This window comes from Lacerta agilis, chromosome 17 (genome assembly GCF_009819535.1).
Source record: "Lacerta agilis isolate rLacAgi1 chromosome 17, rLacAgi1.pri, whole genome shotgun sequence".
NCBI lineage: Eukaryota > Metazoa > Chordata > Lepidosauria > Squamata > Lacertidae > Lacerta > Lacerta agilis.
Genome location: NC_046328.1, coordinates 28,698,867 through 28,722,259, shown reverse-complemented (window position 1 = coordinate 28,722,259; position 23,393 = coordinate 28,698,867). Strand labels below are relative to the sequence as shown.

Genomic DNA, 23,393 nt, shown 5'->3' with positions numbered 1-23,393 from the left:
AAACAAGGCAGCCCACAGCTGGGCAATGAAAACTGGAGGAATTTAGAAAGGAAAGCACATCAGACCTGGCAGGCTGGAGAGAACCCAGACCACCTAGACAGATAAATTGCTACAGTGTTACTGGGTGTTTGGCCACCCTCCAAGATTCCTGGAAGATTAGGCACCCCTGCAAGCCCCAGAGGTCCTTTAAGGTGCCTTAAAAATCAAGCCACTATTTTCCTTACGCAGAGTCTAGCAAAGGGCAAGGAACATGTCCTTGTAAGGCCAAAGTTGACACTATTTCCTGGCTCATGTCAACATTTCCATAGCCCTTAATATTAAGTACTTAGGCAACACTTGTGAAAACTCAGAAGTCAAAGAGTTAAGATTTCCACTAATTGAGATATGTATTTCTGCACCATACAGGACTATGGGGTGACTCATGCCCTTTTCCTGGATACTCCACTGTCACTCACCACCCCAGACATGCACCATTCTGGGGTCACTGAGCACACTCAGACCTCATTCATCTAGCTGGGGATATTTTTCAATTTTTGGTCGCTTTACAAAACATGCATTTCCCAAGCCTGCCTCCCCTTCGTGTGTGGACAGTACTTTTTTTCTAAAAATAAAAATAAAAAATGTTTCGGGGTACTCTCATTTTGACTCAAGGAAATCACTATTTTATAGTTCAGATCGGGAAAAATAAACACAGTAAATAGACAAAAGTACAAAGATTGTTTAGGGGTATGCGTACCCCTGCGTCCCCCCAGAAAAAAAGCAGTGTGTGTGGATGGTATTGTTTTGGTCAAGTTTGGAGAATGAGCTTGCAATAAAACAGCCTATGGACTTTATGCCGAGTACACACAGACCTAACTACTATTAGTCTAGTTCAGAGATGGGGAGCCCGTGGTCTGCCATTGTTAGCCTTCCCACTCCAATTAGTCCCAGCCAGCGTGGACAATCGCCAGGAATGTTTGTTTGCTCCCACAAGAGGCAGTGATGGCCACCAACTTGGGGGGTGTTTAAAACAAGGGTTAGACAAATTCACAGAGGGAAAAGTGACTGATGGCTACTAGCCACAATGGCTATATTCTTCCCCTACTGCTGGAGGCAGCATGCCTCTGAATGCCAGTTGTTAGAAACTGCAAATGGGGAAGAGTTGATGCCATACTTGAGTCCTGCTGGCGGGCTGCGCATTGGAACAACTGGCTGGCCATTGTGAGAACAGAACCCTGGACAAGATCAAGTTAGTGGTCTGGTTTGAAGAAGAACTAAGATGTCCACAGGAAGGTACCAAAGAAATCACGCTACCAGAGACCATCTATGCTTGGAAAAGCCAAAGGCCTTGTGCAGACATGACTGCAGAAGCCACCTTTGATTGCCTGCTATGGGTGAGAGTGCCAGCATGCACATGCTCAGACCACAACCTTGACATGAACGGAGGCGACTCGGGAAGCCAAGGCCACTAACTTTGCTTTTTTATTGGGTGTGCAGCAGACGACAAAAAAAATGCAGCCTCACAGCCAAAAGAAACCAGACAAATGAACGAGTGATGCGCTTTCTCCACGCCACAGCCACCGGCAAAGATAATTAAAAACTTGGGAGGAGGGAGCGGGGAGGGAAAGAGAGCAGCTCACAAATGGGAATAACTGCTGAGTGGCAGAGCGATGGGGCACAATGACTGAGAGGCCACGCCCTGTGCTGGCAGGGTGCTTGATGTGAGCACACACGCATGTATATGTGCGAGAGAGACTAACACACCGCACAACTGTACAAGTCTCTGCCTCTGACAGAGGGGGAGGGGCGCCCTTGGACTGCGTTGCCAGCATCCAGAAGTCCCAGCTGCCCTTTTCAACAGGGGAAGGAGGGAGGGCGCAGAGTCAAAATCATCACCGAATTGCAATCAAACCAACATCCATAAGCTTCTGGATTTTCTGAGCAATGACGGGATTCTTCAAGTGTCTGTGGGAAAGGAAAAGAAGAGAGTTGTGTCAAGTCAGGACCTTTGTCCCCACTGTGAGGCTGAACAATGGGATGGGAGAAATTGGCAGCCCTCCAAGTGTTGCTGGACTTCAACTCCCATCAGCCCCAGCCAGCACGGCCAAATGTCAGGAGCGACGGGAACTATAGTCCTGCCATAGCTGGTTCCCTGTCCCTGCCAGTGGGATCCTTTTATCAGCATCAAGGCAAGGTTTCACTGCAAGCAACTGACCAGACGGCTTCAGAGGCCACAGGGCAGCAAAGTGCAACTGGGCACTGCACTGTCAAAGCCGACACATATGTCTAGTCTAGTGTTTCACAAACTTGGGTCTCCAGCTGTTTTTGGACTACAATTCCCATCATCCCTGACCACTGGTCCTGTTAGCTAGGGATGATGGGAGTTGTAGTCCCAAATCAACTGGAGCCCCAAGTTTAAGAAACCCTGGTCCAGTCTTTATGGGTAGCTTACCTCCACATCAGCAGCACCTGTAAAGGGCATCGGAAAAACAGCTTCCAAATCTCACATTGTCATCTATACATTATTTCTGTTTATCTGACCAAATTCCCTATATTACCAAGTGGGTGGCTTTTTTCTTTTAACTTATTACCTTTATATCTCAACTCCCCCCCCCCCCGGCAATGCCAAAGGACCTCAAAGTGGTGTACATAGCTTTCTCCTCCCCATTTTATCCCCACAGCTCCCTGTGAGTTGAGTTAGGCTGAGAGAGAGTGACTGGCCCCGAGTGACACAGCAAGTTTCATGGATACATGGGGATTCGAATCCAGGTTCTAATCTGACACATTAGCCCAGGGTTGGTTAACATGTTGCCCTACAGAGATACCGCTGAACTACAGTAGTCCCATGAGCATCTGGCCAGCATGGCCAATGGCTGGGGATGATGGGAGCTCTTGTTCAGCAGCATGTGGAGGGTCAAAGGTCAGTCACCCCAGCAAGACACTGTCTTGCACATCTTCCCTCTCTCTCAACCTCTCTCCTTCTAGTGTCTCTCATGACACCACACTCTGAATCTCAGAAACCTTTAACATTTCTGAACGTTTAAGAAGTTCACAACTGAATCCAGAACAGAAGCATGCAGAATTAGAATATATGCAAAAGAATTTGCCTACATGCTGATCTGTGCTTATTGCTAGACTGTAAAGTGCTCTGTGTCTTTAGTGACCTTCAACATCAAACATTCCACTTATAAACTAGAACTTCACTGCCTGTGAAGACAACATGAGGTGGACCAGCACATCTTCTGAGCCACCACATGGGCTCTGTTAAGAGCCATCACACTACCGTCCACACTGGTGTTTTCTCCCTGCCCTCACTTACTCGCTTAGGGCTTGTGGGTCTTTCTGCATCTGTTCAAGGATCAGCCTCATGGCCGGGTCACTCATGATCTGCTGCACCTCCGGGTCGGCCATGGCACGGCGCTTCACGTCCTCAGGGTTGTCATTGCGGTTGTACTGGGACATGAGGCATCGCTGGTAGCCCTCTGTAGCTTCCTGTAGGAAATAGGCAGCACCATGAGGGTTTCCTCACCCTCCTCCCTTGAATATTTTCACCACACCAGTAAAATTCTTATTTCTCTGCACTGGTTTTGGCCACAAGGCTTCAAGGCTAGATGAAGGGAAAGTTATTCACCACCACCCCCTTGTGGGCCTTGAAAATTGTAAAGACAGATTCTGCGTACCAATTGCAACAAGCTTCCTGGTGCCCCCTAGAGGCTGCTGGAACACAACTCCCTTCATCCCTTTACCACTGGGACCACGCTGGCTGGGGATGATGGGAGTTCAACACCAGCTGAAGGGCATCAGGTTGGGGGAGGCAGAAATACAATCCCCTCCATCCCCAAATTATACCTGAACATCTCTGGATCACCCAATGAGATTGATGGAAAGTAGATTTAGGATACAAGAACATACTTCATAGAATGCATTATTAATTTGTGGGATTCACTGCCACCAGATGTGGCGATAGCCACTGGCTTAAAATAGGATTTTTAAAAAATCAGGGAGGCCAATTAACAACTATTTAGCTATGGTTAAATGGAAACTTCATATTCCGAGGCACTGTATCTCTGAATACCACTTTTGGGGGGGGGGGCGGAGCAGGGAGAAAGTGTGTGTCCTGCTTGTGGATCTCCCAAAACATCTGGTTGGCCTCTGTAGGAAACAAGAAGCTGGACCACATGAATCTTTGCTCTGTTCTAGAAGGCCTGTTACGTTCTTAGCAAAAACAGATTGACAGACGAAGTGTGTACAAGTAGGAGGAAAGAAATCAGCCAATTCGCTGAAAGTTCAGGAACACCCCCACCCTGCCTTGAAGGCTAGACTTCACTGGAAAGGCCCTTCCTTCGTGACCATGATGACGCTGTTTTAATTCCTGGAGGAAGTGGTGTGGAATGAAAGATTATTCTCTACAGCTCTCCCCACTTGCGATTACCTGCATTTAAGGGAAGCTCTTTCCCATTTCTCTGCCACAGCTGTATATTCAGCAAGTGCTCACCTTGCAGTTGGAGTCCAGCTCAAGGGCTTTCTGGTAGACATCCATGGCTTTGGTATAATCTTTCATTGCTTCCAGTGCTGCTGCCTTGCGTGTGTAGCCTTTGACTGCAAGCCAAGAGCAAAAGTCATCAAACGTTTGAACTTATTTGCATCTTTTACCTTATCCTTCATATATCTCAGTTTGAGTCACCCCACCCCCTTTGTTTATTCAAGCACCTTGTCCCAATTAAGTGCTCTTTAAGCTAACTGGCTGGCAGCTTGCCCCTCTCAGCTCAAATACTGCCTGGTGTTATCTTGAAACAAGGTGCACCCCCCATCACAGTGGGATTTTGCAGATAACTGGCTGCTAAACCTAAACCCACTCACCAACCAACCCTTAACCTGCATATCCCCAAGCCCTTGCCTGATGACCTGCTCTTGCCTTTAACCTTCCCAAATCACTTCCTTCCAATTGACATATCCATGTACTTACTGAACGTGGGTTCCAGGCAGATACATTCTTCACAGTCCTGTGGAAGGAAGAGAAACTGCTTTAAAAATTGATTTTTCAGGAATGAGCGCAAGGCTCATTGGTTCCTTCTCCAGCCATTCCCAGTCAGAAAAGCCTTCCCTCCATTTGCACCCCTGGATGCTTATGCCTCTGCTATCAGACTGCCAAGTTTGGGAATGGGAAGGTGGGCAGATGGGATGGAGATAAGAACAATCCATATCTACCACTCCTAACCATGAAACAACACTGGGGGCCTAATTAGTCTGCCTAAGTGTGGGATTACCTTCAAATTCCAGCAGGCTAGTGGTACCAAAGAATCAGAGATCACCTCCCTGGAGAGGACTATCAAGCTGCCAAGACCACATGAATTATCCTGAACCACCTACGGCTGTATGTCACACACTCAGAGGTGGGTAGATTACAGGCACAACGTTAGCTAGGCCTTGTGCCAAGACACCTGAGCTTATTTAAAGCAGATGCTTGCAAAGCAGGGATAGGGAACCTGTGGCCTTCCAGGAATTGCTGGATTCAAACTCCTATCAGCCACATGGAGAATGGTCAGGGATGATGGGAGTTCTAGTTCCTGACCATCTGGGGGACCACAGGTTCCCTATCCCTGCTCTTAAAGCCTAGTTCACATAGGTGACAGATGAGGTGGCAAATTTGGGTGTGAACTTCAGATTGCAAAGGTCCTCCTTATAAAGGAGCTCCCTGCAAAGAGAAAAGAAGCTGGACACCAACAAGGTGGTTTCTTCCATGGCCAGATGATGTCAGCAGCTATGAGTGTCTTTTGCCAGTTTCAGCTGGTCCACCAGCTATGACTGTTGCTGCACGGGAACAGCCTTACCAGTGGTGACCTGCCCATCTGACAAAAGCTGGCCTGTGGCAGGCAAGAATCTGGCCCAATGACTGAATTCAGTCCCCCACTTCTGGTGAAGACAATACTAAGCTTGATGGACCAATGGTTTGGCTCCATGCCAAGTCAGTCTCCTATGCCTACATCTAAAGTTTCTCTTAACTTCTGCATCGAATTGTCTGCCACAGAGCTCCCAGCCTTGTAGAGAATTTGGGGTCACATTTATAGGGGCACATGCACTGTACACATGGAGTGTGTTCTCACGACACAACCAGCACTCCCCTACATCTGGCAGAGGAAGGAAGATACAGGCAGAAAAGCCCCTTTCCAGGAAGTTTGCCCACCAATACTAATCTAACACTGAGGAACCCGATGAGCTTCTGGTAAGAGCCCTTTCCCCCCAGAACACAATTTGCACAACACTGGCCTAGGATCCTGACCTTTACTGCTAACTGGAACTCCAGCAATTTGGTGTAACAGGCAGCTCTGTTGCTGTACAGTTTGGCATCGTTGGGGTTGCGTTTGATGGCTTCTGTGTAGTGTTTCATTGCTTGTGGATAGTCCCCTGCGAGGGAAGGAGCGTCATTAGCTCATATAGAGGTTTTTTTGAAGGATCCAAATTCTCCACACATTGTTTCAATAATCCTTATGAATGACTGATTAGGCACAGCTAAATGTAAACTCCATGCTGAGAGACAGTCGACATTCCCTCCGTTTCCAACGTTTAGGCCGTGTGTGCAATTTCATGCCTAGCCAAAAAATAGCACCACCCACGGAAAAGAGGAAGCTATTAGCAGGCTTGGCAGAACCAACAAGTTTGCAGAAGTACAAAAACATTCTAAATGTTTGTACTGATAATAATGTTAACTATAACCTGAAGAAAGGAAATCCCCAAAGGCAGCCTAATAAGGAATGGCCATACCATGGAATTCTGAACGGCTGGGGAACCAAAATGGAAAGGCAGGTGGGGCAAGGAATGGAACAGAGGATCTGATTGATTGCTCCTGTTCACTTCTCTAGCTAGGAAGGGATGCTGCTTTCCAGCTCTGCTTCCTGGAGACAATGGGTGGGGAAGCAGGATGCAGGACTAGATGTTGCAACAAGGCTTTCTTGTGTCTATAACCATGTTAAGGTAGGTTAGCACTGTCAGCCCCATATTGTAGATTGGAGAGAGGGCAGCATTGGGAGAAAGGAGACTTATCCGAGTCCACCTTGTGAGTTTATGGCCAGATGTGACTTGGGGATCTTGCAAAGTCTGCACACTCTTTACCAAAACATCAACGACGAAGGGAGGTCTGGTTCACCAAAATAAGACTTTTGTTGAATTTCATACCATTCTAACTGGAACAGTTTTACTTGCTTTTATAGCTGTTTTTATTGATTGTTATACCTGTACGTTATATGCAAGAAATTTTATAAACTGACAAGCAAACTACATTAGTTACATGGCTTAATATGCTCCCAGTTTAACAAATGCCCTTAGAGAAACTCATGCCACTATGGACAGGACAGTTAGGCATCTGGGCCTATTTCTTCTGCAAAAATTGATCACTCAGCTACTCTCGCTAGTATTTCCAAGACAGTTGCTGCAATTAACAAGGAGCCCCCTGCTCTTTGCGGTGGCTACCTCTCAGTATATTGAACAACAATGGACACGCAAGCACAATCCCTCACCTTTCTGGAAACACTCATTGCCTTTGTTTTTCTCTTCCAGAGCAAGATCAGGATTTATATAGGCGACTCTTTCTTGCTCTTTCAAGATTTTCTCGGCCTGAAACAGAAAGTGAGCTTGAACAGTCCTGTCAGATCCGAGGCAGCAGATTTATGGAGCAGCTAAGCCTTACTGCATGGATTCAAGGTGTCAGTGGTATTAGAAAATTTGGAGAGAGGGTCCCTATCCTTCCCCAGCAACCCTAACCTATGACGACTGATAGACAACCTTTCAACTGTAAGCAACAGCACACCATATTATCATGCCAGCTTACACACCACCTAACTAAATGAAACAACTTTTGACTAGTCAGATAACTGCATATAATGGGGGCAGGGACAAATGAGTCTCCTGAGAGAGTTCAGTAATTCAGCCACATCAATCTTGATATGGCCATAGTCCAGGGGATGTGCAGAAGAGCCTTCTCATCAAATCTCAAAGAAGTATAGGAGAATGTGTTCCTAAGTAACTGGCACCCAAGCCACATTGGGCTTTAAAATGGTCACAATCACCCTGGATGTGAATGACTAGCCAGTGTTAACACCCAGGGTCATAGCCAACTATGTTATATTCAAAGCAGAACCACTGAAATTAATAGGCCAGTCAGGGTAGAACAGGCATCCCCAAACTGCGGCCCTCCAGATGTTTTGGCCTACAACTCCCATGATCCCTAGCTAACAGGACCAGTGGTCAGGGTTGATGGGAATTATAGTCCAAAACATGTGGAGGGCCGAAGTTTGGGGATGCCTGGGGTAGACCAAGGGTTCCCAAATGCTGGTCTGTGGACCACCAGTGGCTCACAAGCTCCAGTCAGGCAGTCCACAGCATGTCTACGGGTTCGATTTTGAAGATGGGAGGCAGCACATTCACTGCATTAAGTAAAGTATTCATATTGATTATTGTATGATTCAAACTGTAACACAGTAAAATACTGCAAAATTCAAACTAATACAGTAAAATACTGCAAAAAAGCTATAAAAAGACAATTAAAAATCAAACAGCTTTTAGCACAGCAAATTACAACAGGCAAAGAAAGCATTGGCAAGCCCACCAAAGCCATTAGTTATTTTCAAATGGATAGTGGGGTAAAAAGTTTGGGAATCACTGGCATTAACAATACTGTACTGAACTAGGTGGACCAAGCCATCTGATTTTAGCATAAGGAAGCACCAGCATAGACTAAAGAGAGAGGTCACAGTTTGGTGGTAGAAGACATACTGTGCGTGCTGAAGGTCCTAGGTTCAATCCCTGGCATCTCCATTTAAAAGGACCAGCTAGGAGGTGACAAGAAAGGTATGTGCCTGGCGAGCCACTGTCACAGTAAACACTAAGCCAGCCGGACAAATAGTTGAAACCGATACAAGGCAACTTCCTATACTTCAAACGTGGTGCCACAGCTCAGTGATGGAACATATTCTTTCCATGCAGCTGGTCCAAATTTGGTGCCCGGCATCTTCAGTCAAAAAGGAGCAGATAACAGGAGATGGGAGTGCTCAAGACACTGGGGAGAGCTGCTGCCAATCAGAGTAGACAATTCTGAGCAAGACAGACCAATGCATGGCTGGGAAAAACGGAGGGCCAGAACTGCATGGGGGAGCCAGATTTTGCAGGTTCAGCTGGAGTATCTAAGGGGTGGGGAGGGTGGATGCTGCTGGACTCCCAACTCCCATCAACCCCAGCCAGCAGGGCCAACGAACAGGGATAATGGGGTTTGTAGGCCAGCCACATCAGGAGTGGGAGAGGTTTCCCAACCCCAAGATATAGCAAAGCTCTTGCAAACAAACACTTGCCTGTTGACACTTTTTCAGTACATCCGGAGTCCGGTGTTCAGCCAGAGACTTGTTGTAAAACTGAATGGCTTCCTTGTACTTTTCCTCCTTGAAGTAGGAATTGCCAATCCGGGCATAAGCTCTATATTCAAGAGAACAAGCCATGGAATGAGCTGCTGGAAAGCATCCAATAGGTGAAGAACCCTGACCCATAATTCCCATGAGGCTTTGTTGTTGGGGAAAGGCAGGGGCATGCAGGACAAAGGCAAATCCCATGCTAAGGGATGCTAGGAGAAATAATCTTTATATGTTGCAACCACATTTGGAATACTGTGTACAGTTCTTGCTACTGCTTCTCAAAAAAGATACTATAAACACAAAAAAAAGGGAAGGGAGAGGAAGGGAAGGGAAGAAAAAAGAAGAAAAAAGAAAAAGAAAGAAAGGGAGCAACCAAAATGGATCAGAGAGATGGATCAGGTGTATAAAATTCTGCACTATGTGGAAGAAGTAGATAGAAAGTTTTCTCCCTCTCATAAATACTAAAAACCCAGGGTGGATCATCCAGTGAAGGTTATTGGAAGGAGATTCAGGATAGGAAAAAATAAGTACGTCTTAGAATCATAGAATTTCAGAGCAATGCAGAACTCTTGCTTAACATGGGGCTTGAACCCATGACCCTGATCTTAAGAGTCTCATGCTCTACAAACTGAGCTATCCCTCATCATGTCTTCGCATAAGTTAAATGATGGAGTTTGGCTATGACAAGCTGTGGTGACAGCTGCCAACTTGGATGGCTTTGAAAGGGCATAAGATAAATTCAAGGAGGGAATTAAGCTATCAAGGACTACCAGTGGCTGAGAGGGCTATCGCTCTCAGCTCTGCTTGGGGGCCTTCTGGTTGGCCATTGTGGAAAACGGGCTCCTGCTGGGTCAGACCAAACGTCTATCTAGTCCAGCCATCTTCTTACATTTATGTTAGGTAGGCTAGTGATTTTATAGCACAGCAGAATCTAGGTCACACACAGCACCATGCACTAGAGTACATTTCAAGCCGTCATGACTCAAGTTTCCATTCAGTTCATGCATAAAGCTTTATTCAGTCAGCAGTCAGGTCTCATTAGTTCAGGGGTGGGAGACCTGTTGCCCTCCAGATACTCTTACACCACAATTGCCATCATCCCTAACCTTTGGTTACACCGGCTGGGGCTGAAACAAGTCAGAGTCCATCAACTTCTAGAGGGTCACAGGTTCTCCACATGTCTCTCACCCCTGCATTAGCTCGACGTCTTGAATTAAGCAACCACCTTTTTTAAAAAATCAAGTGCTCTACCACATGGCTCAGTGGTGGGTGGAGCCAGAGGGGAAAGTGGGCAGAGCAAAAAATGTGAATGACACTTACTTGGCAATCTGCCGGTAATCCTCCCGGTTCTCGCGTCCCACTTCAATGGCCTGCTCACACAGTTCCCGGCACTTGTTGTAGTCCCCCTTCTCAAAATACACCGCTACAGGAAAAGGAGGGGGGGAAGACACAGACGTGAACCCTTGATTTCCGAAGACTGGGTGAGCTACAAATGAACGACCTCTGGCTGGGAAATCCATAGCTTCCGTCTATTTATTATGAAAATAAAATTTATGTGGCATTTGGCCTGCTTTCAAGCTATCAGTTCAGGCCTCTGGCAAGAGAAAGCCATCTCTTCTTCAACATTTCGCTCCTAATCTTTGTCAAAGCAAGTTGCTCATTCCAAGCTATCCATGGTTCCACAACCTTCAACCAGCCTTAACTCCAGCCTCACTGCTTTCTCGGTTAGTACTCAGGAATAGACCAGTGCACGACAATGACCAAACATATGGAGGGACGCGGGGTTCCCACCCCTGGTTTAAAGGAACCTTATTGCCCATAAGGCTGTTCATGCACCTCAGCTTTGCCTGGGATGGGAAGAATGATGCCCCACAATCTCACCTGCTTGGTTAGCAATGTAAGTCATATTGGTTGGATCCAGCTCCTTCGCCTTGTCATAATGCTTCAGGGCTACCTCAAAATCTTTCTTCTTATAAGCCTCATTCCCCAGTTCTTTCTCCTTAAGAGCCTGAAAGGCAACAGACACTCAACTTAATAACTGGTATTGCAGAATGGCAAGACAAATAATTGAGCCAAAAAATCTCCACCTTGCCAGAGACAGCATTTCTTACGCTAAAAGCTTTGTAAGTGTGTTTCAAGGATGGCCTTCTCCATTTGAACCTGCCCAGTGTTTGAGAGCAGTTGAGGCCCTGAAAAACCACACACCCCACCCCAAATTCAGGCGTTAGGTATGCAGCTACCAGAGCTTTATGGTCCTGGCATCCCAGCTGTGGAATACCCTCCAAGACAGATCTGCTTGTCACAGACATCAATATATTTTGCGGGCCTGGTGAAAGCTGCAGCATTCCTTTATTGAGGATATTTTGATATCGCCACATTTTTCTGATAATGGATTTCTGATGTATTTTAGTACCATTATTTATCAATTACATTCCCATTCTACCCAGTGGCTGACATTCTGGGCAGTTCACCAAAACAGAGTATAGGGTTCTTTTGAACCAAGTTATACTCAAAGTAGACCCACTGAAGTTCATGGTCCTAAATTTGCCGTGTTGATTAATTTCCCTGGGTCACATTGGATCTAATCTGTAAGATATAAGAGTAAAGGTAAAAAAAAGGTAAAGGACCCCTGGACAGTTCAGTCCAGTGAGACTATAGGGTTGTAGCGCTCATCTCACTTTCAGGCCGAGGGAGCCAGCATTTGTCCACAGACAGCTTTCTGGGTCATTGGCCTGCATGACTGAACTGCTTCTGGCGCAACAGAACACAGTGATGGAAACCAGAGTGCATGGAAACACCATTTACCTTCCCACTGCAGCGGTACCTATTTATCTACTTGCACTGGAGTGCTTTCGAACGGCTAGGTTGGCAGGAGCCAGGACAGAGCAAAGGGAGCTCACTTCGTCGTGGTGATTTGAACCGTTGACCTTCTGATTGGCAAGCCCAAGAGGCTCAGTGGCTTAGACCACAGTGCCACCCACTCCCTTAAGTACGAGTTTTTGATTACTGTGTATTAATTTTGCTTTTATGTACCCTGGGTATTTTGCATGGTATGTTTAATAAGACCTATGATAAGATGACAGCTATAAAAAAGCTTTTAAGAAAAGGTGGTCAGTCAATATATCTTCTGAATAAGGTACATAGTGCTGAGAGGGAGCACTCTGCTGTTGCAGCCAAGTCTCATGGACTAGCAGGCAGTACCTGCTTCTTATTCTCCGGCAGGTCTTCCTCCATGGGTTCTGGCTTGGGCTCCTTCTTGGGGGGTGGCGGAGGGGGCGGAGACATCGCTTCATCCTCATCATCTGCACTGGCCAAGTCGACTCCAAGTAGTACCCCAAGGGTTGTCATCACCCGCGGGTCCTTGAGTTTCCTGTCACGAAGGCAGGCCACAAAATGGGTCACGCAGAACTGCAGCCTGCTGGATTAAGTGCTGGAGACCTGAGGTTGCAACCAACGTTGGTCTGGACAGACCCACTGAAATCAATGACTGATGCAGGTCCATTCATTTTAATTAGACTACTCTGAGTAAGATATACAGTGGTACCTCTGGTTACAAACGGGATCCGTTCCAGAGCCCCGCTCGTAACCTGAAAGGTCCGCATCCTGAAGTGCTGCATCTGCGCATGTGCGCGACGCGATTTGGTGCTTCTGCACATGTCATTTTGCGCACATGCGCGAACCGCCAAACCCGGAAGTAACCCGTTCCGGTACTTCCAGGTTCGGCACGTTCGTAACCCGTGACGAATGCAAAATGCAGCGTTCGTAACACAAGGTACAACTATAGGTGGATGCACTCCTCGGGATCTAGTTCTGCGCAAGTCAGTGTCAGCCTCCATTTCCTAACTGTAAGACTATTGAATACTCCAGCTTTGAGGGGCAGCCATGTTTCTGTGATTTTTCTGAAATAGACCAAGTCCATCAATTTTACAAAAGACTGTCTTAAAAGACACCCTGTTTAAGATGCTATAAGGCTCCTTGAGGTTTTTGCTACAAGCTTCCTATGAAACTGAAGATCCTTGTGCTGAATCTTCTTACACATTAACTTAATTTCCAATACTATGCACGAAGCAGGTTTTTTTCCAGGTTGCTGCAGGACTTCAAGCACATTAAAAGTAAATATGAACCCTTAGTTAGAAATTTTGAGGTGCTCCTGGATCTAGCTCTCTCATTTGAACTACTACACCATCCATACTGGCTCTCAATAATTTTTCATTCCAGCAGACTTTTAATACACCAGGTTGAAGACATTCTGCTGAACGTTGTGTTTTACCTGCTATGCCTGTCAGTTATATTTTTACTTTTGCTATATTCTACTATTGTGATTTAAATATTTCGTAAGCTTCCTTGCATAATTCCTATATCCTGGAATTCATTTTAACGGTGTTTCATTCAAGCAGTAAGGTGCCATGACAACCTCAAACTGCCCTTCTGTCAAGTACACAAAATTATTAACTGTGATAGTTAAATTATATCCAGAAATACAAAAGCAATGTTATCTGTGAATGCCAAAATACTGGCAATGAGAAGCAGAATAAGACAATTACCACCAAGCCCCGTTTATGAGCTGAGCTCCCAGGAACATTTAGCAAGCTGTGAGACTGAATTCTGGGCCTGATGAGTCTTGGGCATGACTCGGAAAGACAATTCCTACACTACACCATTCCCGACTCCCACTCCAGGCACTTACGCCCCCAGGTCTGAAGGCTTGTTGCGGAGCTGCTCAATCAGTTCTCTGTAGCTCGGATCACTGAGCAAGCCTCTTGTGCGGGGATCACTCTCCAGCTTCTGATAAAGGTTGGGCAAGTTGAAAGGGTTCATGAGATTCCTTTCTGAAGGATGACCAGGGCGGGGGAGAAAAGAAAGGCAATATCAGTTCTGAGTGACACACAGCAGCATTCTTCACAACAGGGCCTTCCCCCACCCCTCCACTATTTGCAAGCTCTGGGGAAACCCAGGGGGAAGATTACCTCATGGAAGGTGTGAGGTTCCTGCTGCCACAGGCCCACATTATTCACGTCTTTCAACAGCTAGACTGTGTGGAAACAGCAGCACTGCTGAATACCTGTGGTCCCTGAGCTAAGGAAACACAGAAAGCCCAGTCCTACAGTTCTGACTCATACTAATGAGACTGAAGCCCAACTACCTGCAAGATCTAAATTCCTTCAGGAATAGGTGTCTGCACCCACTGCAGATCTTGAAGATAGTCTGTAGCTATCTTATCCATGCAATCTAGGGAAGTCTTTGCCAACCTGGTGCCCTCCATGACAATGTTGGCTAGGGCTGATGGAAGCTGTAGTCCAAAACATCTGGAGGGCACAGGGTTGGAGAAAGCTTTGATAAGGAAACAGTAGCACTCCCTCTTTCCCTCATCCTGAGTTCAGCTGGTGGAGCAAATGCACCAGATGTTCTCACAGCATCAGGCACTCAAGACCTGTAGCTTCATGATTTTCTGTCAAGTAAAAGGGTATTGGGGTGCTACAGAATTTCTGTGTCACTAAAGAGCTCTCTCCCTTTTGGTGGTTTCCAGAAACTGGTATTCAGAAATGTTACTGTCTCCAACTGTGCAGGCAGAACCTAGCCATCATAGCTAGAAGCCTCGGATAGCCCTCTCTGCCATGAATTTGTCCAATCCACTTTTAAGCCCAGCTAGGTTGGTGGCCATCACTGCCTCCTGTGATAATGCGTTCCACAGTTTAACTACACACAACATAGTACTTTCTATTATCTGTCCTGAATATTCCAACATTCAGCTCCAATGGATTTCCACAAATTCTAGTTCTGAGAGGGAGAAAAACTTTTCTGTAGCGAGTTTCTCCATGCCATGCATAATTTGATAAACTTCTATCATGCCGCCTCGTCTTTAAACTAAAAAGTCCAAACGCTGCAACTTGTCTTCATGGAGGAGCTGCTCCATCCCCTTATTTGGGGACATCCTTTGTAACTACAATATCCTTTTTGAGGTGAGGCCACCAGAACGGTACACAGTACAGTTATGCTCCTATGCTGAGCATTTGAAAAGGTACATTAAATCATTTTAAGATCCAACACTCTTCAAAGCTCAGCTGTGATCAATTAAGCTCTCCCAAATCAGATCTATTTCCAGACAGATGTCAAGTGGAGCTCTCACAACAGGCAACCACCAAGAAAACCTTCATGACTTCACTGGAAAAGCATGTGCCATCACGACATGGCCTTCTTATCAATAGTCAAATCCAGCTATATCTGTATTTGATGCTCTTCAATTTTATTTTTGAAATCTGCATCACAACCCCTTTACCAAAGCAATTTCCCTTTGTGGTACAGGGTACAGGCACGGAAGGTTACTGCAATCAGTTGTCCTGAGTTAGGAAGTTTCATCAGCGTGGATCCCCTTACGCCAGCTTTCCCTAACCTGCTGCCCTCCAGATGTCAGGGGACTCCAACTCCCATCAGCCTCAGCCAGCATGGCCAGTGATCATGGCTAATGAGAGCTGTAGTTCAATAAAACTTGGAGGGCAGCAAGGTTGGGAAACACTGCCTTTCCTAGGCCAATTTATCCAATTCCTTGTCATGGGATAATTTCTCAAACTTCCATGCCACGTTAGCCACAGAACTAGTTTGTGTAGGCAAGTCTTAAGAGATAAGGAAGGAAGCAGATCAGGGTGTGGCTTCCATCACCTGCATGCCTGGACTCCATGTTTTGCAGCCCTTCCTTCAACTGTGCATTGCCCGGCTCATGTTTCAGCCCTTCTGCATATGTCTTCTTGGCCTCTTCAAAGCGGTTCAGAAATTCCAAGGCAGCTGCCTTTCGGGAATAGCCCTAAGACGACAAGAACAGCCAGGTCAGCAAATACGGTATGAGACAAGGCAGAGCAGCCAATATATCAGTCTTCCAAAACTCACAGACATGAAGGACTATACAAAACTCTAGTTCACCCATGCTTGAAGGCAGCCACTTGCCTAGTTGACTATGCCAACTACCAGGAACTTTATGTTGTTGCAAACCAATGCAACAGTTGCAAGGAAGAACCTCCTTTAGCCTGCAGACCTTGCATATGCAATGGTGGTGCATGACACACTTTGGCCAAGTATCTGCAGTGTGGTGCAGTGGGTTAGACCTGGGTTCAAATCCCTACTCAGCCATGGAATTCACTGGGTGGTATCAAGCCAGTTACTTATCTCTGTCTGACCTACCTCAGGATAGGGGTGGGGGAAAGCAATTTACGCTACCCCAAGTTCCTTAGAAGGATAAAAATGTAGTAGGAACTTCAATAATGAATTTGTTATTTTGTTATAGTCTACACTGACCGATAGTGGCTTCCCGAAATTCCATTCAAATAAATATGTTTCCCAACCCTGCCTGAAGATGGTGAGGATTTAACCTTTTACATGCAGGGAACATGCTTTACCACTGAGCTACATACACAGTGCTTCCCCAGCGCGCACACACAGCCGGAAGAAAATGCTACGCCTGAACTGCAGTGACTTCATTGCAAGGCATTTAATGCCCACTTCTCTCTTGTTCATTGTGAAGTGGGGAACGGAAAAGCCTTGGGGATCACCATTTTGGAATCATAAGTCTACCAAACAGAATTAAAAATGGTATACGACAAGTATGGGGAAACCTTCACCCTCCATACGTTGCTGAACTACAACTCCCATTGCCCTTGGCCTTGCTTGCTGGGGCTGATGGGAGTTGACAGTTCAGTAACGTCTGAAAAGCCAAAAGGTTTCTCACACTTGGTGTATGGAATGAGCATTTCCCCTCAGCTGTGTCAAGTCTCCTTGGCTAGAAGGGGGTTCCCCACCTTGCCCCACTCTGGCTTCAGTTCAATTGTCTTGCAAGCGTCTTCCAGGGCTTTCTGATATTCGCCTTTCTTGGCATAAGCAGCAGACCGATTGCTGTACAGCACATGATTGGCAGAATCCAATTTGATGGCCTCCGAGTAGTGCTTGATAGCTTCTGCCGTGTTGCCTGAGCTCAGGGCTTTGTTACCCTTCTCTTTCAATTCATTCACCTGGTGGGAATTAAAAAGAGTCAATAGCTTGCTGAGGATTCCGTGCGCTAGTAACCCAGAAAAAGAACCTATTGCTCTTACCAAACTCTGAGCATCCCAAATGAGTAAATGCCCTGATTTTAACCCCCACTGTTGCTATACCTTGAACTGAGGCATTTTTGCTAAAAATTGGGGTTTGATGGTCGGCAAGCAGAAGGCCCTCCTCTCTTCAGCAGACATTTTTTCATGTTTTTTTTTTTTTGGGGGGGGGGAGTAAGTTTCTGGACTCTAAGTTTATTGCACACCCATTTCCCGCTTCTTACCCAAGGCAAAACACACAACTTATAGTAATACAAAACAATGCAATTTTTACATCTCTAGTTGTAATCCTAGCAAAAGCACTATAAGGTAGATCAGCATTACTTATCCCCCTCCTCTCAAGCTTTCCAGCTCCTTGTGTGGGATACAGGGTTAGCAAAAGCACCTGACTTTGGAATGGCTTGCCTCTTGCACTCCCATGGTGTGATGCTGCCTTCTTACATTTGATTGATCATTTATGGCATTTTTGTATTTTGTTTTAATATGCTGTTCACCACTTTGGCAGCCTTTTTTAACCAGAAAGAAGCAGCATATAAAGAGTAGGGGGCAGAATTGCAGATGGAGGGGCTGAGGGTGGCTTGTGAGTTAAGGGCAGATGCAAGATATGAACTGAGGAATTCCACATTTTGTAGCTCAATCTCTTAACCTCTTAGCTACTAAACAGGGGCAGGGAGAAAATGGATCACGATCAACTGGCAGTTTCCCATTCCCAACTGCTTAACAATAGCAACAAAAAATGACTTTCCCACCTAAATTAGGTTGCTGAAATTAAGGAAATACTGAACACAAACCCCAAGGCTTGGAATGTGTTCAGAGGCACCCTGCTCCTTAACTCTTACTGTGTATCTTTTGTACTTGACCAGGCATAGGAAAACCCGGCCCTCCAGCTGTTTTGGGACTACAATTCCCATCATCCCTGACCACTGATCCTGTTAGATAGGGATGATGGGAGTTGTAGTCCCAAAACATCTGCCTATGCCTGTACTTGACTCTCATTAGATCTTGGGAATGCAGTTTTGTCTTGTTTTAAAAAAAGACTTCTGTAACTCTGCTTACCTCAGACTATAGCAACTCTAAGAAATACAGTCATACCTCGGGTTACGGCTACTTCAGGTTGTGTGTTTTTGGGTTGCGCACCACGCTGAACCCGGGAGTACTGGAACAGGTAACTTCTGGGTTTCGGCGCTCGCACATGCGCAGAAATGCTAATTTGTGCTTTGCGCATGCACAGAAGCAACGAATTGTGTCACACACATGCACAGATGTAGCGGTGCAGGTTGCGAACGCGCCTCCTGCACGGATCGCGTTCACAACCTGAGTGTCCACTGTTTTATACAGACTTCGGCTAATGAAATCTGTACAGTGTGGCAACAGTTGTAAAGTGGTTCAGGTTTAGGTTTCTTGTACTCTAAATATCTACAATAAGACAACAATTCTCAGCCATCACTTCCAGATAGAAGTCAGTTGTTGGGCACTCCATTTTTACAAGGCTCCACAATCAACCTGGCTGAATTTAGTTGTCAGGGCTTATGTTGCACAAGACTGCATTCAAATGTGCTTATCTATAGGGAGTAATATGTTGCGCTTCTTTGCAGTTTTATATGACACAGAAAGTGTTGAACCCTCTATTGCTTACAAGTGGGGGCACTTTTCTTATGAGTGACAGCTGTGATCACACTTCTTTCCCACCTGAAGGTGAGTAAGTTGGCCATAGCTGCTGCAAGATATTCCCAGCGACTGTTTCCCTCTAGGAAGAAATGACGTGAGCCTGAGGGACTGACAGGCCCCCAGGTATGAGTCACCGCCTCCACAGGTAGCCAAGGGAGTTGAGACCGCAGCATCCGCAGCCCAAATGAATTAGCCCACCATCTGCTGATGCAAATAGAATGTTGTCCCTGCTGTGTCCAAGGCTACTCCTAAGGGGGACAGGAAGCTGGAGGCAGCTCTCTCTGAATCACAGCTCTATTCAGATAGGGGTTGCTTGCTGAAATTACAGACAGCCAAGGAGAGAACAATCTCCACTTAGCTGCATTAATTTGGGACAAAACGTTCAGGCTACACATGTAAGGATTTTAGAGCCCTTTCAGTCTTAGAGGGAGTCACAGCTGTACAATAAAGCACAGCAAGATGTCACACGCAGAAAGGGCACAAATTGGCAGGCAAGGCATGGAGGTGGTACACTTTCTCTAGAAGAAGCGCATTACCCTACAGCCACACACCAAACATTTATGAGGGATGGTCGGGAGAGAAAGAAAGCTGAGGCCAGTATTGTGAAGTGATGCAGGTGGACTACAGCCAGGTTGCCATGGTATAACCTTGGCAGATTCACCTATACACTGGGCCCAACAGGCTCTGCTTTTCACTTGCCAGTGTGGAATCACCACCTTGCTACACTTGAGGCCTGTTTTGTTGAAGATTACTTTCTTCCCACACCCATTTTCACATTCAAAAGACACACTTAACAATTTGGAATGGGGAGGGAGGCAGCTCCTATAATGTCAGGAAGTGAGCTGGCACCATAGCTCAGTGGTATACCACATGCTTTCCAAGCAAAATGCTTTAGGTTTAGTTCCAATTTAAAAGGCTCTCTGCTAAGACGAATGGGAAAGACCTAGTGCAACAGTTGCTAGTCACAGGAACTGCCTTATGAAGAATCAGGCTGTTGGTCCATCTAACTCAGAAGTGTCTACACTGACTAGCAGTGGCTCTCCAGGGTCCCAGGTAAAAGCCATTCCCAGGCCCTACTGGGAGATGTGAGGGTCTGAACCTAGAACTTTTTGGATATAAAGAACAGGTCTCTACTGTTGGCCACGGCCATCACTCTCAAGTGTGACAGCAATTCCTACCTCAAAAGTTTCCTTCTAGCAGGTGCCGAACATGCTGCAACATGCAGGATGTGATCGGCTCAGAAGGCTCCTTTGGAAAACAAACATGCTTTTTAAAAGCTGCAATGCCCCACTGTGCCTTGCTCAGCCTAACTTTTTTGCTTCATCTCTCAAGGGTTATAAAGCTGCATCCGCACCTAAAGCACTTCACTCAGAAAACTGCCATCAACTTGCTCATGCTACCAATACAATTCACCTAGAAATACAGCCTTTACTGGATCAGAACTTTGGTCCATCTAGCTCAGCATTGCCTACACAGACTGGAAGGCCTCCAGCTTTACACCATTCCAACTTGCAAGTCCTACCTAGAGAAACCAGGAATTACAGCTGGAATCTTGTACCAACAGAGTAAGAGCTACACTATTAAGCTACAGTCCTTTGCCCAGTTCCAACTGTTCCACACATACTGTCACCATGTGTCCCTAAAGCTACTCTTCCTGCAAGATTATTCCTGCCACAATCCAGGCCTCAGGAATCATAACCCCTGGTGGAGCTTCCATAAATATTAAAGATCAAATTTCCAAAATGAGGTAGAGCTTTTGGCATTTGTGCTATTTTAATGGGATGTGGGTGGCGCTGTGGTCTAAACCACTGAGCCTCTTGGGCTTGCTGATCAGAAGGTCGGCAGTTCGAATCCCTGCGATGGGGTGAGTTCCCGTTGCTCAGTCCCAGCTCCTGCCAACCTAGCAGTTCGAAAGCACATCAAAGTGCAAGTAGATAAATAAGTACCGCTCCGGTGGGAAGGTAAACGGCGTTTCCATGCGCTGCTCTGGTTCGCCAGAAGCGGCTTAGTCATCATGCTGGCCACATGACCTGGAAAAACTGTCTGCGGACAAACGCCGGCTCCCTCAGTCTGTAAAGTGAGATGAGCGCCACAACCCCAGAGTCGTCTGCAATTGGACTTAACTGTCAGGTCAGGGGTCCTTTACCTTTTAATGGCATGCTCCACAACAGGCTACCCTATCAACCAAAATCCATCAGGTACATCTAATTCAAGATGTCTGTCAGACACCCCTTCCCTCCTGGGCTCCACCTCAAAGACTGCATTCCAGGACTGAGGGGGAAGGTGAGGATTTCAGCTTGGGAGGGGAATACTGTGGTGAGGAACAGTGCTGAGTGGTAAATGGGGATTACTTGAGGAGCAGTACCGAGCTGCATTGGTGTGGGGCATAGCTTGAGGGGTAGACTTTAGAAATAAACTTATGCACATAAATTACTTGTGATGGTTCGAGAGTCCACTCACAGTAGGTCCACACCATACATTTAAAGCACATCCAATGCACATTTAAAACTCATGACTTCCCCCAAAGAATCCTGGGAATCGTAGTTTGTTAGAGATGCTGCAAACACTAGTTCTGTGAAGGGAAAAGCTACAGTTCCCGGAATTCTTGGAGAAAGTCATTAAGTTTTGAATGTATGGTATGGCACCGTCTTCAAACCATCACAGATTACTTATTAATATAAGGTTTTTTCCCCTACAAAACCGAGCTCACAAACCATGCTGCAAGGAGCCTCGCCTCAAGCTCTAACTCTGTAGCCACCTTTTTAATGGTCTATCGTTCTCATGACCTCCTATGAAGATACAGTCCTTAATTCCCATCCTCCAATGACATTATTGTTGAATGACCCCTGCAATCAAGGGGGTGTATACATTTTATGAGATTAATAAATTGAGCTTCTTGCGATCCCTCGCAGAAATCTAGATCCTCTGCCCCACACACTACTGAATCCACCAGCCCCCAAAGCTTGCCATTCAGCCCTCCAATTCATATGCCACTGCCACTTCCCCCTAAACTCCTAGAACTGTCGCGATACCCCAGGACCCCTAATTCGGATTTAGCCTCATCACACTATTTGCTGAAAACCTCTCCATGATGTCTGGCACAGAGCCCATAAACCTTCTCCACTCAGACCTTACAAGCCTAGCCTCCCCCCACCCCAGACCCCCTTTCCCCATCTCAGATTTTCACACGAGGCCTTGCACAGCCCTTTATTTCTTTACCCATCAGGACCTTCGCAGTTCAGGCACCCCCCCCCCCCCGCGCATAAGGCCCCTTATGAGGAGGTCTTGCTCCACTCATGACCTGACCCACGAAGGCTTCCCATAATGCTTTGCACAGGTATAGCCGCCTCTTCTTCGCAATCATCCCGTCAAAAACAACCCGAGTCCCCCCCCCATTCCAACACTCCCCCCTCAGCCCTTCCCATGATCCTTGCCCCGGCCACCCTTTTAAAAAGAAACCCCCTCTCCCGTCAGACCCCCTTTCCCCCCAGAATCCCTTGCAAAAAATAATCTCAGCAGCCTCACACCACATTTTTCTCCCTCTCTCTCCCTTCCCGAGACCCCCTCTAGGACCGCCACCTTCCCATGAGCCATGCGGTGGTAAAAAGCTACGGCCACTTCACCCACCCTTCTCCATGGCGCCGGCCAGGTCTCTCGCGCCACCGCTGCCGCCTCTACTTAAGCCTTTCCTCCTTCCTGCGCCCGCCTTTCCTTTTTTCCCACCAGCCTTCTGGAACCTGCTAGAACCCTCCAGTCCCCGCCCCTGCCTTCTTATGGATCCCGCCTGGCGCGAGGCCGCGCCCGCTACCCCCCTCATAGGGCGAAGGGGAAAAGGCGGGGTCTCTCCCTGAGAGAATATCCGTCCTCGGCACGCGCTATTGGCCCCAACGCTTAACAAGCCCGAGCGGAGCGGGGCTTGATAACGGTAATTGGTGTGCGTCGCTGTGTCATTTGCCAAGCGGCGGCCTCGTTCCTCTGGAACGTCCCGCCTTCGGGTTTCATTGATCAAAGCTGTGCTGCGCTCCTATTGGGTAGACTGGGAGTTGGAACGTCAGCACAGGATGCGCCCATTGGCTGAAGTTTTGTTCGGATTTCTCCGGCCCCCCCACCCATTTTTCTTATTTCCAGATTTTTCCTAGTGGGACGTCCTTGAACGCTTGGAGAAAAGCGGTATAATGCCTCCCCCCCGTCAAACGGTGAACGGAAGTCTCTCACATTGTGTTTCTATAATTTCTATGATCATATCATACACGCAACGCAGTTATAAACAAAA

The 23,393-nt window shown here is 46.7% G+C and overlaps 1 protein-coding gene across 1 annotated transcript; it reads right to left on the bottom strand.

The window, feature by feature from the left end:
- Positions 1 to 1,438: 1,438 nt before the first annotated feature.
- Positions 1,439 to 22,888, bottom strand: STIP1 (stress induced phosphoprotein 1). The gene is made up of 14 exons (XM_033174410.1): positions 22,748 to 22,888; positions 17,165 to 17,373; positions 16,035 to 16,176; positions 14,065 to 14,206; positions 12,579 to 12,747; positions 11,259 to 11,385; positions 10,698 to 10,800; positions 9,321 to 9,441; positions 7,494 to 7,590; positions 6,260 to 6,384; positions 4,946 to 4,982; positions 4,475 to 4,578; positions 3,299 to 3,471; positions 1,439 to 1,944 (listed from the first exon to the last, which is right to left on the bottom strand). Exons 1-14 carry the CDS (start codon positions 22,755 to 22,757, stop codon positions 1,872 to 1,874), a joined length of 1,632 nt encoding a protein of 543 aa, XP_033030301.1. The 5' UTR covers positions 22,758 to 22,888; the 3' UTR covers positions 1,439 to 1,871.
- Between the last annotated feature and the right edge of the window lie 505 nt (positions 22,889 to 23,393).

Coding starts and splice junctions, on each gene's coding strand:
- STIP1 (XM_033174410.1), bottom strand. Junction 10,801..11,258: donor TTACATTGCTAACCAAGCAG/GTGAGATTGTGG, acceptor CTTTTCCTGTAG/CGGTGTATTTTGAGAAGGGG. Junction 6,385..7,493: donor CAATGAGTGTTTCCAGAAAG/GTGAGGGATTGT, acceptor CTTCCCTCGCAG/GGGACTATCCACAAGCAATG.